The sequence below is a fragment of the Osmerus eperlanus genome, chromosome 22, assembly GCF_963692335.1.
Source record: "Osmerus eperlanus chromosome 22, fOsmEpe2.1, whole genome shotgun sequence".
Lineage (NCBI taxonomy): Eukaryota > Metazoa > Chordata > Actinopteri > Osmeriformes > Osmeridae > Osmerus > Osmerus eperlanus.
In genome coordinates this window covers 5,749,095-5,765,459 of record NC_085039.1, presented here as the reverse complement: position 1 = coordinate 5,765,459, position 16,365 = coordinate 5,749,095, and the positions used below count along the sequence as shown (strand labels likewise).

The 16,365-nt window shown below is 33.0% G+C and overlaps 2 protein-coding genes across 5 annotated transcripts in view; one reads left to right on the top strand and one right to left on the bottom strand.

Moving 5' to 3' along the window:
• mark1 (MAP/microtubule affinity-regulating kinase 1) overlaps positions 1–3,955 on the top strand; it is a 36,661-nt gene extending 32,706 nt beyond the window's left edge. For all 4 annotated transcript variants that reach the window (XM_062448594.1, XM_062448595.1, XM_062448596.1 and 1 more), the window contains 2 exons: positions 563–607; positions 1,250–3,955. In XM_062448594.1, the coding sequence (XP_062304578.1) occupies positions 563–607; positions 1,250–1,592 (388 nt within the window). In that variant the 3' untranslated portion in view covers positions 1,593–3,955. The remainder of the gene's footprint in view (positions 1–562; positions 608–1,249) is intronic.
• Positions 3,956–4,635: 680 nt separating this feature from the next.
• zgc:172076 overlaps positions 4,636–16,365 on the bottom strand; it is a 31,219-nt gene continuing 19,489 nt past the window's right edge. The window contains exon 9 of the mRNA XM_062448599.1: positions 4,636–5,119. Within this exon, the coding sequence (XP_062304583.1) occupies positions 4,959–5,119 (161 nt within the window). The 3' untranslated portion in view covers positions 4,636–4,958. The remainder of the gene's footprint in view (positions 5,120–16,365) is intronic.

Sequence of the window (16,365 nt, the reverse complement as noted above, 5' to 3'; positions counted from 1 at the left end):
CTCCCCCTTAAAGAACATGCTACCCCTCACACCCTCGGGTACAGAGACCCCTGCTGTGTGTGGCTACCATGAAACCTGTGAAACCCAATGACAGAACCACACTTTGCTACCGGCTTTCCCCTACTCACTATTGGCCCTTGTACTTCTAACAACCTTGACAACACTGCGATGCCTGGAATGTGCAATTACCTGTCCTGTCTTACCTGCTCTTGTCTTATCCTTGGTTTGAGTTTGTAGATCTCTTTTAGCACAATGCCTACTCTCTAGCTAACCCCTAAGTTATGAACTACGTTTCCCATGTTGTCTTACTCTCGTAGCTCGTGCACACAGAAAAATAGCTGACCTCTCATTTAACTCTCCCACCGAGGACATTGTTGCGTACTGTCTAGACATTTTTGGTTTGACGTCCCCACTCTCCCACCTCAACCGTACCCCTCCCCCCCCCCCCCACCCCCCAGCATACTACCTCACACATCCCTCGTTCTGTGTGTGTGTGCTCAAACACTCAACTCATGCATCTTCTTGTTGAACACTGTTGAACTTTTGTGATTGACTTTCCAAGGGCCCCGAGTGAAGGAGAGGCCAGTGGCCGGACAGACACCCCAAGGTGAGGTACAGCCGCCAGCGAAAAGCCCCCACACTCCAAAACGTCCCCTTTTCCATGTCTTGTTTCATTCTGTGTAAAACAAACGTCATCCCATCCTCCATGACTTCCCAGTTTGTCAAAAGGAATCTGAACCCATGCCTGTTTCTATGTCTGACACCTGCAAATAAGTGGAAGGTACTAGTTCACTTGACAGAACTTCTAGCATGTGTTGTGTTTTGAAGAAAGCATGAAAGAATCTATAGCTATGAATACTTAGTCTTAAGAATCGCGGTTTAAAAGAAAGACCTTCCTGACCTATGTTTGTTTGTGTTTGTAGTGTGTAAATACTGTTTTCATCTGCAGTAGTCGTGGCGTGTGATGTTATGTTGTTGTTTTGTGCATGTTTGTCAAGTTGAGTTATATGATAGTGGGGGCTTTTTATCTTTATTTTACCAATGTTTAATCCTGCTATACTATCTCTGTGTGCCTGGAAAACTCTTAACAAAACAGAATTTTCCTTTAGCGCTCTTCTAGCCATTTCTTTAGCCCAGGCCAACTTATTTTGGAGGTTTTTGGACAGTACCAAATCGAGCTCTGACCGAAGGTCAAAAGCAACACGCCCGTTGGGCTTGACGTTCTCACGTCCTTATCTCCTCTCCACAGGAGCGCATCCGGGGAACCCAGGGAAGATGGCCGGGACTCGAAGCCGCGCTCACTTCGTTTCACCTGGAGCATGAAGACCACGTCGTCCATGGAGCCCGGCGACATGATGCGTGAGATCCGAAAGGTCCTGGACGCCAACAACTGCGACTACGAGCAGCGCGAGCGCTTCCTGCTCTTCTGCGTCCACGGCGACGCCCGCCAGGAGAGCCTGGTCCAATGGGAGATGGAGGTGTGCAAGTTGCCCCGCCTCTCGCTCAACGGTGTGCGCTTCAAGCGGATCTCGGGGACGTCCATCGCCTTCAAGAACATCGCGTCCAAAGTGGCCGACGAGCTCAAGCTGTGAACGTTTTAAAGCCTTTTTTTTTTTTTTTTTTTAAACAAGCAAACAAACTAAAGACTATTAATGTACAATGTTGAAATCCGGTAAAGGGGTGGGGGTCTGAGGGTGAGGGGTCTTGAGTCTCCTCAAGTTCACAGGCATCCTTGAAATTGACACGCTATGCCGCCATATTGAGAATATCGCTATTCCAGACAACTGCTGTATTGTGTGGTGAAACAAATCGTAAAGAAAATACACGTGTGTGTGTACCCAGAATCAGAATTAACACGTTTTGAGAACCGATAAGGTAGAAAAGAAAATAGACCCATCATTGCAATAATATGAGACTGTTCACACTGATGGCTTGCTCATTTCAATTACATTGCGCAGGGGGGTTGAAATAAAGACTGCATCGCAAATTTTTCCACATGTACAGTTACAAAAATTGAGAATGTGTTTTGTCGAGTTACATAGAGTTGTATAAAACAAGACTCTTCAGCATAACGTCTGCAGGTATTGTATAGTCTTGGTTTCTGTACAGAAAGTGTATGTTTATTGTGTCATACTGTAATTTTGGGGGGTTTGGAATTATCTTTCCTTGTATTGTCAACATAATGTGTAGATTGTTTGCCTCCACTGAAATTTTAAGTTTATTTTTTTATTCTCACAAGGAACAAAAAAAACTGCTTATTTCCATTTTTTTCTTTGACAATTTTTTTCCCTCCCGTATACATAATTATTCAATGACTTGACTGAAAAAAAGGAAATTGCATACATACGTACATCCCAAAGCCCTAAGTCATTCCTCTTAATGCACTATTTTGGCCACTTTCATGTTGTTCATCATGAAGCAGTGCCGGATGGTTATTTTAGCACTACAGTTGACAATGTTCTGTTTATTGCATTGACTTGCATAAGGGATCTTTAAGAAGGCAAACTTGGACCTGGGCAAATCCTGCCTTTACACTTAATGGAACTACAATGTTGAGCATTATTGAAAGGACCATGATTTGTCCACACGGTAAGCCTTATGTATGCAGTCTTAAGCTTGACATGAATTGCGTAGTCATATTTTTAGGAATAAGCAAATTATTTAAACAAAACATAACCATAAATTATGTAAATGTAATCAAATGCTGTCCAATGACAGGCCAAGAGATTAGTTATGAATGCTTTATCTGTCATGTTTTGCATAAGACCGCACAAAGCTTGATACTCAGTGTTAAAACAAAGCTTATTGTCTCTTTAATGGGACTTTATCAGAGGCCCTAGCACAGGTCATTGATATTCAGAAGAAAAACCAGTTTTGGTTGGTTTATGCTTTATTTTCATTTTATTTGTTCTTCTTGCAATTGTATTTATTCCACCACATTATGCCTTTTTAATGTGCTGCTTGATGTTTCTGAGGCATTCACCTGTACGAGAGGAAAATAGGATTTTAACGTTTATTTTTGGAGATTGTTTAAACATTTGTTTTCTCCCCCACTTTGTAATTAGTGATTGCGATGAGAGTACGTCAAAAGAACCACTAGTGCTGGTACATTTCTACTCGTTATTTTGTACTTAAGTCATGAGGGTTAACTGTGCAATGGTATTCCATGTTGTATTACTGTAAAGAGCAGTCGGTGTTAGACCACACCCTTAAAAAGCGACAGAGAAAGGAAAACGCAGGGTGTTCTTTTTCAATGTCCTTTTTTTGGAAATTGAGGATGGGGGGGTCTGAAAACAAGGTGAAAAGCTGTGACAAACCCTTTGAACCATTTTCGCAAGCTGAAGTGTCACGTCTCTATTCGTCTACGAGACATTTTGGGAGATAAACGTCTGGGAGAGTTGGAGAGGGCGTTATTTTATTGTCGCTGTCCAGAAACGACAACTTAAGCCTCGCCATGCGTCACTCAAGGGTTAGATAGGTATAAGCAAAATGGAAGTCTCCAACCTTGCTCTTTGCTAGGTTCGGTGGCTTTTTAATCCGTTTTGCTCATACTTGTGCCAATCCCTTTTTACCTATCTACACAAGTGCGCATGTGAGAGCTGGAGGGTCGTCCCTGTACAGTGGTGCGTGGCACGGCCGTTGTCGATGCAGGTTCCCATTTTTTCTATGGTACACATAATAGGGAGACTTGTCATGTTGCCTTAGCTGAAGGAGCAGAGGATCAGAAAGGGTTGATGAAATGTAAATGATAACACCCCCACCTCTATAAATGCACCCTCCCCCTCTTCCACCGTTCCCTCCCCTCCACAGTCCATCCCCCTCAATTAAACCTCCCCCCCCTCACCTCACTTACACCTCATCCACTCCAACATACATTCGAGGAAAAGCTTGATGAGTCATCTAGATTCAGTCTCACTGGTGCACAATATTAAAGCTTACTTGAAAGGAGTCTCGAGCCAAATGTCTGCTGTCGTTTATTCCTGTCTGTGTAGATGTTTGATCAAATATTTGGTAATACAGAAGAGCTGTAGAGTCGTTAAGAAAGTACCCAGCGCAGTGTGCGAATTACGGGGGTATTTGGGGGGGTCTGACCCCCCCGATTAAGGCTCGGACCCCCCCAAAAGAGGTAAAAACCACAGGTCGGGGGGGTCGATACATTTATATATCGTTCTTACCTGTAATCGTAAATATCACAATATAGTTACCATATTCATTCAATAACAGATAGGCGATACACAGAATTGTTGACTTTATGGCAGGGAATATCACACACTATTACACTGATTGCCATAGTCAAAATTCACTCAATAAACACAGTGCGAGTGACCAGTGCCCAATAAAACTCAAGAAACACCGCGCGCGAGTGACCAGGCAGTGTGCAATACAGAAGCTTGTTGAATCACCTCAGTGTAGCAGTGCGTTCTGCGTCGTGAGAAAGTGCAAGAAAGGCAAGTTTGCTATCTAATACCCCAACAATCTGTCACGAATGTATTTGTAATGGCAATTAGCTGTAGAATATTCACAAGAATGTTAATGATAGAAATGATAGGGGGCACTGAGTTGACCCCCCCCCCCCCCTCCCCCCCCGATTGTCATTGTATAATTCGCACACTGACCCAGCGGACATTCTAGAAAGACATGTTATGGTCATTTTAATTCTAATCTTTTTTAAATAAATTACATGGTGAAATCGATATTGCCCTCGAATTACAGTTGTGCTTATAAGCTATGGGTACCAGAATAAAACAAATGTTTCTAATTGTTTTTATATACAGCTATATATAGACAACTTACTGCATGTTGTTACATTGTTCTTTCCTTGAAACAGAAAAGTAATTGCAGTCCTAAAGTAGGTACTTACAGATTTTTCTTTACATCATACTTTTTGAAATACAGTAGTATCATATGTTCCATGGGGTTGTTATGAGTCCAACTGTCTGCCCCTTTTTTCCCTCACTCTACTTTTGCATAGGCACCAGCTCGTCAATGCTCTGGCCGTTCTCCAGTCTCTTCTCCATGACAATGAGTAGCTTCACCCCGTCCACCACCAACTGTGTGAGGCTCACCTCATTGAACCCGATGGTAGGCACGTTGCTCACGTTATACACATCCAGCTCGTCTGAGGGGAAGAGGTGAAACACTTATGTTGAGGAGCATTGGGTGTCATACGGTCACTTGGTGTTATGCCCGTACAGTACGTTATTACAAGCACACACAATTGTCATGTTGTGAAATCATGCTTAAAGATGCACACCTTTTGCTGACCTGTTAAAAATGTAATCTACTGTATAATGTCATAGACTTCAATTATGAAATTGGCGTGAGATTTAAGGCCGGCAGGACATTTCTTATAACGATCTAAAGTATTGTTTAGAAGATCCGTGAAAACTAAGCGAGGTGAAGTTAGTTTCATATTCGACATTCGTCTCACATTCGGAAAACGTTACTTTGCAGCGTCGAGTTAGGGACCGGGTGAAAATTACCCATGCAATTTTGAAAAATGATTACTTTTATAATATTTTTATGGATATTTAAACCAAACTGTCACCAGATTATTCTAATAATGTCTGGCCTACTTCCACACCCTTTATTTTTTCAATAAAGTTTTGAATACAATTCCAATTAATCGTTAATCTATGAAAATAGCATGAAATCCTCGCTAATCTCAATATCTTTTTCAAACTTGCGTTTGAAAAATCTCAAATATACACCATATTATTCTAATAATGTCTGGCCTACTTCCACACCCTTTACTTTTTCAATAAAATTTTCTAATGAATTATAGAAAATTGCTAATCTCTGAAAATAGCATGAAATCCTTGCTAATCTCAATATCTTTTTCAAACTTGTTTCAAAAAATCTCAAATACACACCAGATTATTCTAATAATGTCTGGCCTACTTCCACAACCTTTACTTTTCCAATAAAGTTTTGAATAAAATTCCAATTAATCGCTAATCTATGAAAATAGCATGAAATCCTCGCTAATCTCAATATCTTTTTCAAACTTGTTTCAAAAAATCTCAAATACACACCAGATTATTATAATAATGTCTGGCCTACTTTCACACCCTTTAATTGTTCAATAATGTTTTTAAAAAATGATAGAAAATTACTAATCTCTGAAAATAGCATGAAATCCTTGCTAATCTCAATATATTTTTCAAACTTGTTTCAAAAAATCTCAAATAGACACCAGATTATTCTAATAATGTCTGGCCTACATCCACAGCCTTTACTTTTTCAATAACGTTTTGAATAAAATTCCAATTAATCGCTAATCTCTGAAAGTAGCATGAAATCGTTGCTAATCTCAATATCTTTTTCAAACTTGTGTCAAAAAATCTCAAATATACACCAGATTATTCTAATATTTTCTGGCCTACTTCCACACCCTTTACTTTTTCAATAACACTTTTAAAAAAATGATAGAAAATTGCTAATCTCTGAAAATAGCATGAAATCCTTGCTAATCTCAATATCTTTTTCAAACTTGTTTCAAAAAATCTCAAATACACACCATATTATTCTAATAATGCCTGGCCTACTTCCACACCCTTTAATTTTTCAATAATAAAATAATAAAATTCCAATTAATCGCTAATCTCTGAAAATAGCATGAAATCCTCGCTAATCTCAATATCTTTTTCAAACTTGTTTCAAAAAATCTCAAATACACACCAGATTATTCTGATAATGTCTGACCTACTTCCACACCCTTTAATTTTTCAATAATGTTTTTATAAAATGATAGAAAATTGCTCATCTCTGAAAATAGCATGAAATCCTTGCTAATCTCAATATCTTTTTCAAACTTGTTTCAAAAAATCTCAAATACACACCATATTATTCTAATAATGTCTGGCCTACATCCACAGCCTTTACTTTTTCAATAAAGTTTTGAATAAAATTCAAATTAATCGCTAATCTCTGAAAGTAGCATGAAATCGTTGCTAATCTCAATATATTTTTCAAATTTGTGTCAGAAAATCTCAAATATACACCAGATTATTCTAATAATGTCTGGCCAACTTCCACACCCTTTACTTTTTCAATAACACTTTTTAAAAAATGATAGAAAAATGCTAATCTCTGAAAATAGCATGAAATCCTTGCTAATCTCAATATCTTTTTCAAACTTGTTTCAAAAAATCTCAAATACACACCAGATTATTCTAATAATGTCTGGCCTACTTCCACACCCTTTACTTTTTCAATAATAAAATAATAAAATTCCAATTAATCGCTAATCTCTGAAAATAGCATGAAATCCTTGCTAATCTCAATATCTTTTTCAAACTTGTTTCAAAAAATCTCAAATACACACCAGATTATTCTAATAATGTCTGGCCTACTTCCACACCCTTTACTTTTTCAATAACACTTTTTAAAAAATGATAGAAAAATGCTAATCTCTGAAAATAGCATGAAATCCTTGCTAATCTCAATATCTTTTTCAAACTTGTTTCAAAAAATCTCAAATACACACCAGATTATTCTAATAATGCCTGGCCTACTTCCACACCCTTTACTTTTTCAATAATAAAATAATAAAATTCCAATTAATCGCTAATCTCTGAAAATAGCATGAAATCCTCGCTAATCTCAATATCTTTTTCAAACTTGATTCTAAAAATCTCAAATACACACCATATTATTCTAATAATGCCTGGCCTACTTCCACACCCTTTAATTTTTCAATAATAAAATAATAAAATTCCAATTAATCGCTAATCTCTGAAAATAGCATGAAATCCTCGCTAATCTCAATATCTTTTTCAAACTTGTTTCAAAAAATCTCAAATACACACCAGATTATTCTGATAATGTCTGGCCTACTTCCACACCCTTTAATTTTTCAATAATGTTTTTATAAAATGATAGAAAATTGCTCATCTCTGAAAATAGCATGAAATCCTTGCTAATCTCAATATCTTTTTCAAACTTGTTTCAAAAAATCTCAAATACACACCATATTATTCTAATAATGTCTGGCCTACATCCACAGCCTTTACTTTTTCAATAAAGTTTTGAATAAAATTCAAATTAATCGCTAATCTCTGAAAGTAGCATGAAATCGTTGCTAATCTCAATATATTTTTCAAATTTGTGTCAGAAAATCTCAAATATACACCAGATTATTCTAATAATGTCTGGCCTACTTCCACACCCTTTACTTTTTCAATAATAAAATAATAAAATTCCAATTAATCGCTAATCTCTGAAAATAGCATGAAATCCTTGCTAATCTCAATATCTTTTTCAAACTTGTTTCAAAAAATCTCAAATACACACCAGATTATTCTAATAATGTCTGGCCTACTTCCACACCCTTTACTTTTTCAATAACACTTTTTAAAAAATGATAGAAAAATGCTAATCTCTGAAAATAGCATGAAATCCTTGCTAATCTCAATATATTTTTCAAACTTGTTTCAAAAAATCTCAAATACACACCAGATTATTCTAATAATGCCTGGCCTACTTCCACACCCTTTACTTTTTCAATAATAAAATAATAAAATTCCAATTAATCGCTAATCTCTGAAAATAGCATGAAATCCTCGCTAATCTCAAAATCTTTTTCAAACTTGATTCTAAAAATCTCAAATATACATCAGATTATTCTAATAATGTCTGGCCTACTTCCATACCCTTTACTTTTTCAATAACACTTTTTAAAAAATGATAGAAAAATGCTAAACTCTGAAAATAGCATGAAATCCTTGCTAATCTCAATATCTTTTTCAAACTTGTTTCAAAAAATCTCAAATACACACCATATTATTCTAATAATGTCTGGCCTACATCCACAGCCTTTACTTTTTCAATAAAGTTTTGAATAAAATTCAAATTAATCGCTAATCTCTGAAAGTAGCATGAAATCGTTGCTAATCTCAATATATTTTTCAAATTTGTGTCAGAAAATCTCAAATATACACCAGATTATTCTAATAATGTCTGGCCTACTTCCACACCCTTTACTTTTTCAATAACACTTTTTAAAAAATGATAGAAAAATGCTAATCTCTGAAAATAGCATGAAATCCTTGCTAATCTCAATATCTTTTTCAAACTTGTTTCAAAAAATCTCAAATACACACCAGATTATTCTAATAATTCCTTGCCTACTTCCACACCCTTTACTTTTTCAATAATAAAATAATAAAATTCCAATTAATCGCTAATCTCTGAAAATAGCATGAAATCCTTGCTAATCTCAATATCTTTTTCAAACTTGTTTCAAAAAATCTCAAATACACACCAGATTATTCTAATAATGTCTGGCCTACTTCCACACCCTTTACTTTTTCAATAACACTTTTTAAAAAATGATAGAAAAATGCTAATCTCTGAAAATATCATGAAATCCTTGCTAATCTCAATATCTTTTTCAAACTTGTTTCAAAAAATCTCAAATACACACCATATTATTCTAATAATGTCTGGCCTACATCCACAGCCTTTACTTTTTCAATAAAGTTTTGAATAAAATTCAAATTAATCGCTAATCTCTGAAAGTAGCATGAAATCGTTGCTAATCTCAATATATTTTTCAAATTTGTGTCAGAAAATCTCAAATATACACCAGATTATTCTAATAATATCTGGCCTACTTCCACACCCTTTACTTTTTCAATAACACTTTTAAAAAAATGATAGAAAAATGCTAATCTCTGAAAATAGCATGAAATCCTTGCTAATCTCAATATCTTTTTCAAACTTGTTTCAAAAAATCTCAAATACACACCAGATTATTCTAATAATTCCTTGCCTACTTCCACACCCTTTACTTTTTCAATAATAAAATAATAAAATTCCAATTAATCGCTAATCTCTGAAAATAGCATGAAATCCTCGCTAATCTCAATATCTTTTTCAAACTTGTTTCAAAAAATCTCAAATACACACCAGATTATTCTAATAATGTCTGGCCTACTTCCACACCCTTTACTTTTTCAATAACACTTTTTAAAAAATGATAGAAAAATGCTAATCTCTGAAAATAGCATGAAATCCTTGCTAATCTCAATATCTTTTTCAAACTTGTTTCAAAAAATCTCAAATACACACCAGATTATTCTAATAATGTCTGGCCTACTTCCACACCCTTTACTTTTTCAATAACGTTTTGAATACAATTCCAATTAATCGTTAATCTATGAAAATAGCATGAAATCCTCGCTAATCTCAATATCTTTTTCAAACTTGCGTCAAAAAATCTCAAATATACACCATATTATTCTAATAATGTCTGGCCTACTTCCACACCCTTTACTTTTTCAATAAAATTTTCTAATGAATTATAGAAAATTGCTAATCTCTGAAAATAGCATGAAATCCTTGCTAATCTCAATATCTTTTTCAAACTTGTTTCAAAAAATCTCAAATACACACCAGATTATTCTAATAATGTCTGGCCTACTTCCACAACCTTTACTTTTCCAATAAAGTTTTGAATAAAATTCCAATTAATCGCTAATCTATGAAAATAGCATGAAATCCTCGCTAATCTCAATATCTTTTTCAAACTTGTTTCAAAAAATCTCAAATACACACCAGATTATTATAATAATGTCTGGCCTACTTTCACACCCTTTAATTGTTCAATAATGTTTTTAAAAAATGATAGAAAATTACTAATCTCTGAAAATAGCATGAAATCCTTGCTAATCTCAATATCTTTTTCAAACTTGTTTCAAAAAATCTCAAATAGACACCAGATTATTCTAATAATGTCTGGCCTACATCCACAGCCTTTACTTTTTCAATAACGTTTTGAATAAAATTCCAATTAATCGCTAATCTCTGAAAGTAGCATGAAATCGTTGCTAATCTCAATATCTTTTTCAAACTTGTGTCAAAAAATCTCAAATATACACCAGATTATTCTAATATTTTCTGGCCTACTTCCACACCCTTTACTTTTTCAATAACACTTTTAAAAAAATGATAGAAAATTGCTAATCTCTGAAAATAGCATGAAATCCTTGCTAATCTCAATATCTTTTTCAAACTTGTTTCAAAAAATCTCAAATACACACCATATTATTCTAATAATGCCTGGCCTACTTCCACACCCTTTAATTTTTCAATAATAAAATAATAAAATTCAAATTAATCGCTAATCTCTGAAAATAGCATGAAATCCTCGCTAATCTCAATATCTTTTTCAAACTTGTTTCAAAAAATCTCAAATACACACCAGATTATTCTGATAATGTCTGGCCTACTTCCACACCCTTTAATTTTTCAATAATGTTTTTATAAAATGATAGAAAATTGCTCATCTCTGAAAATAGCATGAAATCCTTGCTAATCTCAATATCTTTTTCAAACTTGTTTCAAAAAATCTCAAATACACACCATATTATTCTAATAATGTCTGGCCTACATCCACAGCCTTTACTTTTTCAATAAAGTTTTGAATAAAATTCAAATTAATCGCTAATCTCTGAAAGTAGCATGAAATCGTTGCTAATCTCAATATATTTTTCAAATTTGTGTCAGAAAATCTCAAATATACACCAGATTATTCTAATAATGTCTGGCCTACTTCCACACCCTTTACTTTTTCAATAACACTTTTTAAAAAATGATAGAAAAATGCTAATCTCTGAAAATAGCATGAAATCCTTGCTAATCTCAATATCTTTTTCAAACTTGTTTCAAAAAATCTCAAATACACACCAGATTATTCTAATAATGTCTGGCCTACTTCCACACCCTTTACTTTTTCAATAATAAAATAATAAAATTCCAATTAATCGCTAATCTCTGAAAATAGCATGAAATCCTCGCTAATCTCAATATCTTTTTCAAACTTGTTTCAAAAAATCTCAAATACACACCAGATTATTCTAATAATGTCTGGCCTACTTCCACACCCTTTACTTTTTCAATAACACTTTTTAAAAAATGATAGAAAAATGCTAATCTCTGAAAATAGCATGAAATCCTTGCTAATCTCAATATCTTTTTCAAACTTGTTTCAAAAAATCTCAAATACACACCAGATTATTCTAATAATGCCTGGCCTACTTCCACACCCTTTACTTTTTCAATAATAAAATAATAAAATTCCAATTAATCGCTAATCTCTGAAAATAGCATGAAATCCTCGCTAATCTCAATATCTTTTTCAAACTTGATTCTAAAAATCTCAAATACACACCATATTATTCTAATAATGCCTGGCCTACTTCCACACCCTTTAATTTTTCAATAATTAAATAATAAAATTCCAATTAATCGCTAATCTCTGAAAATAGCATGAAATCCTCGCTAATCTCAATATCTTTTTCAAACTTGTTTCAAAAAATCTCAAATACACACCAGATTATTCTGATAATGTCTGGCCTACTTCCACACCCTTTAATTTTTCAATAATGTTTTTAAAAAATGATAGAAAAATGCTAATCTCTGAAAATAGCATGAAATCCTTGCTAATCTCAATATCTTTTTCAAACTTGTTTCAAAAAATCTCAAATACACACCAGATTATTCTAATAATGCCTGGCCTACTTCCACACCCTTTACTTTTTCAATAATAAAATAATAAAATTCCAATTAATCGCTAATCTCTGAAAATAGCATGAAATCCTCGCTAATCTCAATATCTTTTTCAAACTTGATTCTAAAAATCTCAAATACACACCATATTATTCTAATAATGCATGGCCTACTTCCACACCCTTTAATTTTTCAATAATAAAATAATAAAATTCAAATTAATCGCTAATCTCTGAAAATAGCATGAAATCCTCGCTAATCTCAATATCTTTTTCAAACTTGTTTCAAAAAATCTCAAATACACACCAGATTATTCTGATAATGTCTGGCCTACTTCCACACCCTTTAATTTTTCAATAATGTTTTTATAAAATGATAGAAAATTGCTCATCTCTGAAAATAGCATGAAATCCTTGCTAATCTCAATATCTTTTTCAAACTTGTTTCAAAAAATCTCAAATACACACCATATTATTCTAATAATGTCTGGCCTACATCCACAGCCTTTACTTTTTCAATAAAGTTTTGAATAAAATTCAAATTAATCGCTAATCTCTGAAAGTAGCATGAAATCGTTGCTAATCTCAATATATTTTTCAAATTTGTGTCAGAAAATCTCAAATATACACCAGATTATTCTAATAATGTCTGGCCTACTTCCACACCCTTTACTTTTTCAATAACACTTTTTAAAAAATGATAGAAAAATGCTAATCTCTGAAAATAGCATGAAATCCTTGCTAATCTCAATATCTTTTTCAAACTTGTTTCAAAAAATCTCAAATACACACCAGATTATTCTAATAATTCCTTGCCTACTTCCACACCCTTTACTTTTTCAATAATAAAATAATAAAATTCCAATTAATCGCTAATCTCTGAAAATAGCATGAAATCCTTGCTAATCTCAATATCTTTTTCAAACTTGTTTCAAAAAATCTCAAATACACACCAGATTATTCTAATAATGTCTGGCCTACTTCCACACCCTTTACTTTTTTAATAACACTTTTTAAAAAATGATAGAAAAATGCTAACCTCTGAAAATAGCATGAAATCCTTGCTAATCTCAATATCTTTTTCAAACTTGTTTCAAAAAATCTCAAATACACACCATATTATTCTAATAATGTCTGGCCTACATCCACAGCCTTTACTTTTTCAATAAAGTTTTGAATAAAATTCAAATTAATCGCTAATCTCTGAAAGTAGCATGAAATCGTTGCTAATCTCAATATATTTTTCAAATTTGTGTCAGAAAATCTCAAATATACACCAGATTATTCTAATAATGTCTGGCCTACTTCCACACCCTTTAATTTTTCAATAACACTTTTTAAAAAATGATAGAAAAATGCTAATCTCTGAAAATAGCATGAAATCCTTGCTAATCTCAATATCTTTTTCAAACTTGTTTCAAAAAATCTCAAATACACACCAGATTATTCTAATAATTCCTTGCCTACTTCCACACCCTTTACTTTTTCAATAATAAAATAATAAAATTCCAATTAATCGCTAATCTCTGAAAATAGCATGAAATCCTTGCTAATCTCAATATCTTTTTCAAACTTGTTTCAAAAAATCTCAAATACACACCAGATTATTCTAATAATGTCTGGCCTACTTCCACACCCTTTATTTTTTCAATAACACTTTTTAAAAAATGATAGAAAAATGCTAATCTCTGAAAATAGCATGAAATCCTTGCTAATCTCAATATCTTTTTCAAACTTGTTTCAAAAAATCTCAAATACACACCAGATTATTCTAATAATGCCTGGCCTACTTCCACACCCTTTACTTTTTCAATAATAAAATAATAAAATTCCAATTAATCGCTAATCTCTGAAAATAGCATGAAATCCTCGCTAATCTCAATATCTTTTTCAAACTTGATTCTAAAAATCTCAAATATACATCAGATTATTCTAATAATGTCTGGCCTACTTCCACACCCTTTACTTTTTCAATAACACTTTTTAAAAAATGATAGAAAATTGCTAAACTCTGAAAATAGCATGAAATCCTTGCTAATCTCAATATCTTTTTCAAACTTGTTTCAAAAAATCTCAAATACACACCATATTATTATAATAATGTCTGGCCTACATCCACAGCCTTTACTTTTTCAATAACGTTTTGAATAAAATTCCAATTAATCGCTAATCTCTGAAAGTAGCATGAAATCGTTGATAATCTCAATATATTTTTCAAATTTGTGTCAAAAAATCTCAAATATACACCAGATTATTCTAATAATGTCTGGCCTACTTCCACACCCTTTACTTTTTCAATAACACTTTTTAAAAAATGATAGAAAAATGCTAATCTCTGAAAATAGCATGAAATCCTTGCTAATCTCAATATCTTTTTCAAACTTGTTTCAAAAAATCTCAAATACACACCAGATTATTCTAATAATTCCTTGCCTACTTTCACACCCTTTACTTTTTCAATAATAAAATAATAAAATTCCAATTAATCGCTAATCTCTGAAAATAGCATGAAATCCTTGCTAATCTCAATATCTTTTTCAAACTTGTTTCAAAAAATCTCAAATACACACCATATTATTCTAATAATGTCTGGCCTACATCCACAGCCTTTACTTTTTCAATAACGTTTTGAATAAAATTCAAATTAATCGCTAATCTCTGAAAGTAGCATGAAATCGTTGCTAATCTCAATATCTTTTTCAAACTTGTGTCAAAAAATCTCAAATATACACCAGATTATTCTAATATTTTCTGGCCTACTTCCACACCCTTTACTTTTTCAATAACACTTTAAAAAAAATTATAGAAAATTGCTAATCTCTGAAAATAGCATGAAATCCTTGCTAATCTCAATATATTTTTCAAACTTGTTTCAAAAAATCTCAAATACACACCAGATTATTCTAATAATGCCTGGCCTACTTCCACACCCTTTACTTTTTCAATAATAAAATAATAAAATTCCAATTAATCGCTAATCTCTGAAAATAGCATGAAATCCTCGCTAATCTCAATATCTTTTTCAAACTTGTGTCAAAAAATCTCAAATATACACCAGATTATTCTAATAATTTCTGGCCTACTTCCACACCCTTTACCTTTTCAATAACACTTTTTAAAAAATGATAGAAAATTGCTAAACTCTGAAAATAGCATGAAATCCTTGCTAATCTCAATATCTTTTTCAAACTTGTTTCAAAAAATCTCAAATACACACCATATTATTCTAATAATGTCTGGCCTACATCCACAGCCTTTACTTTTTCAATAACGTTTTGAATAAAATTCAAATTAATCGCTAATCTCTGAAAGTAGCATGAAATCGTTGCTAATCTCAATATATTTTTCAAATTTGTGTCAAAAAATCTCAAATATACACCAGATTATTCTAATAATGTCTGGCCTAATTCCACACCCTTTACTTTTTCAATAAAACTTTTTTTTAAATGATAGAAAATTGCTAATCTCTGAAAAAAGCATGAAATCCTTGCTAATCTCAATATCTTTTTCAAACTTGTTTCAAAAAATCTCAAATACACACCAGATTATTCTAATAATGTCTGGCCTACTTCCACAACCTTTACTTTTCCAATAAAGTTTTGAATAAAATTCCAATTAATCGCTAATCTCTGAAAATAGCATGAAATCCTCGCTAATCTCAATATCTTTTTCAAACTTGTTTCAAAAAATCTCAAATACACACCAGATTATTCTAATAATGTCTGGCCTACTTCCACCCCCTTTACTTTTTCAATAACACTTTTTAAAAAATGATAGAAAATTGCTAAACTCTGAAAATAGCATGAAATCCTTGCTAATCTCAATATCTTTTTCAAACTTGTTTCAAAAAATC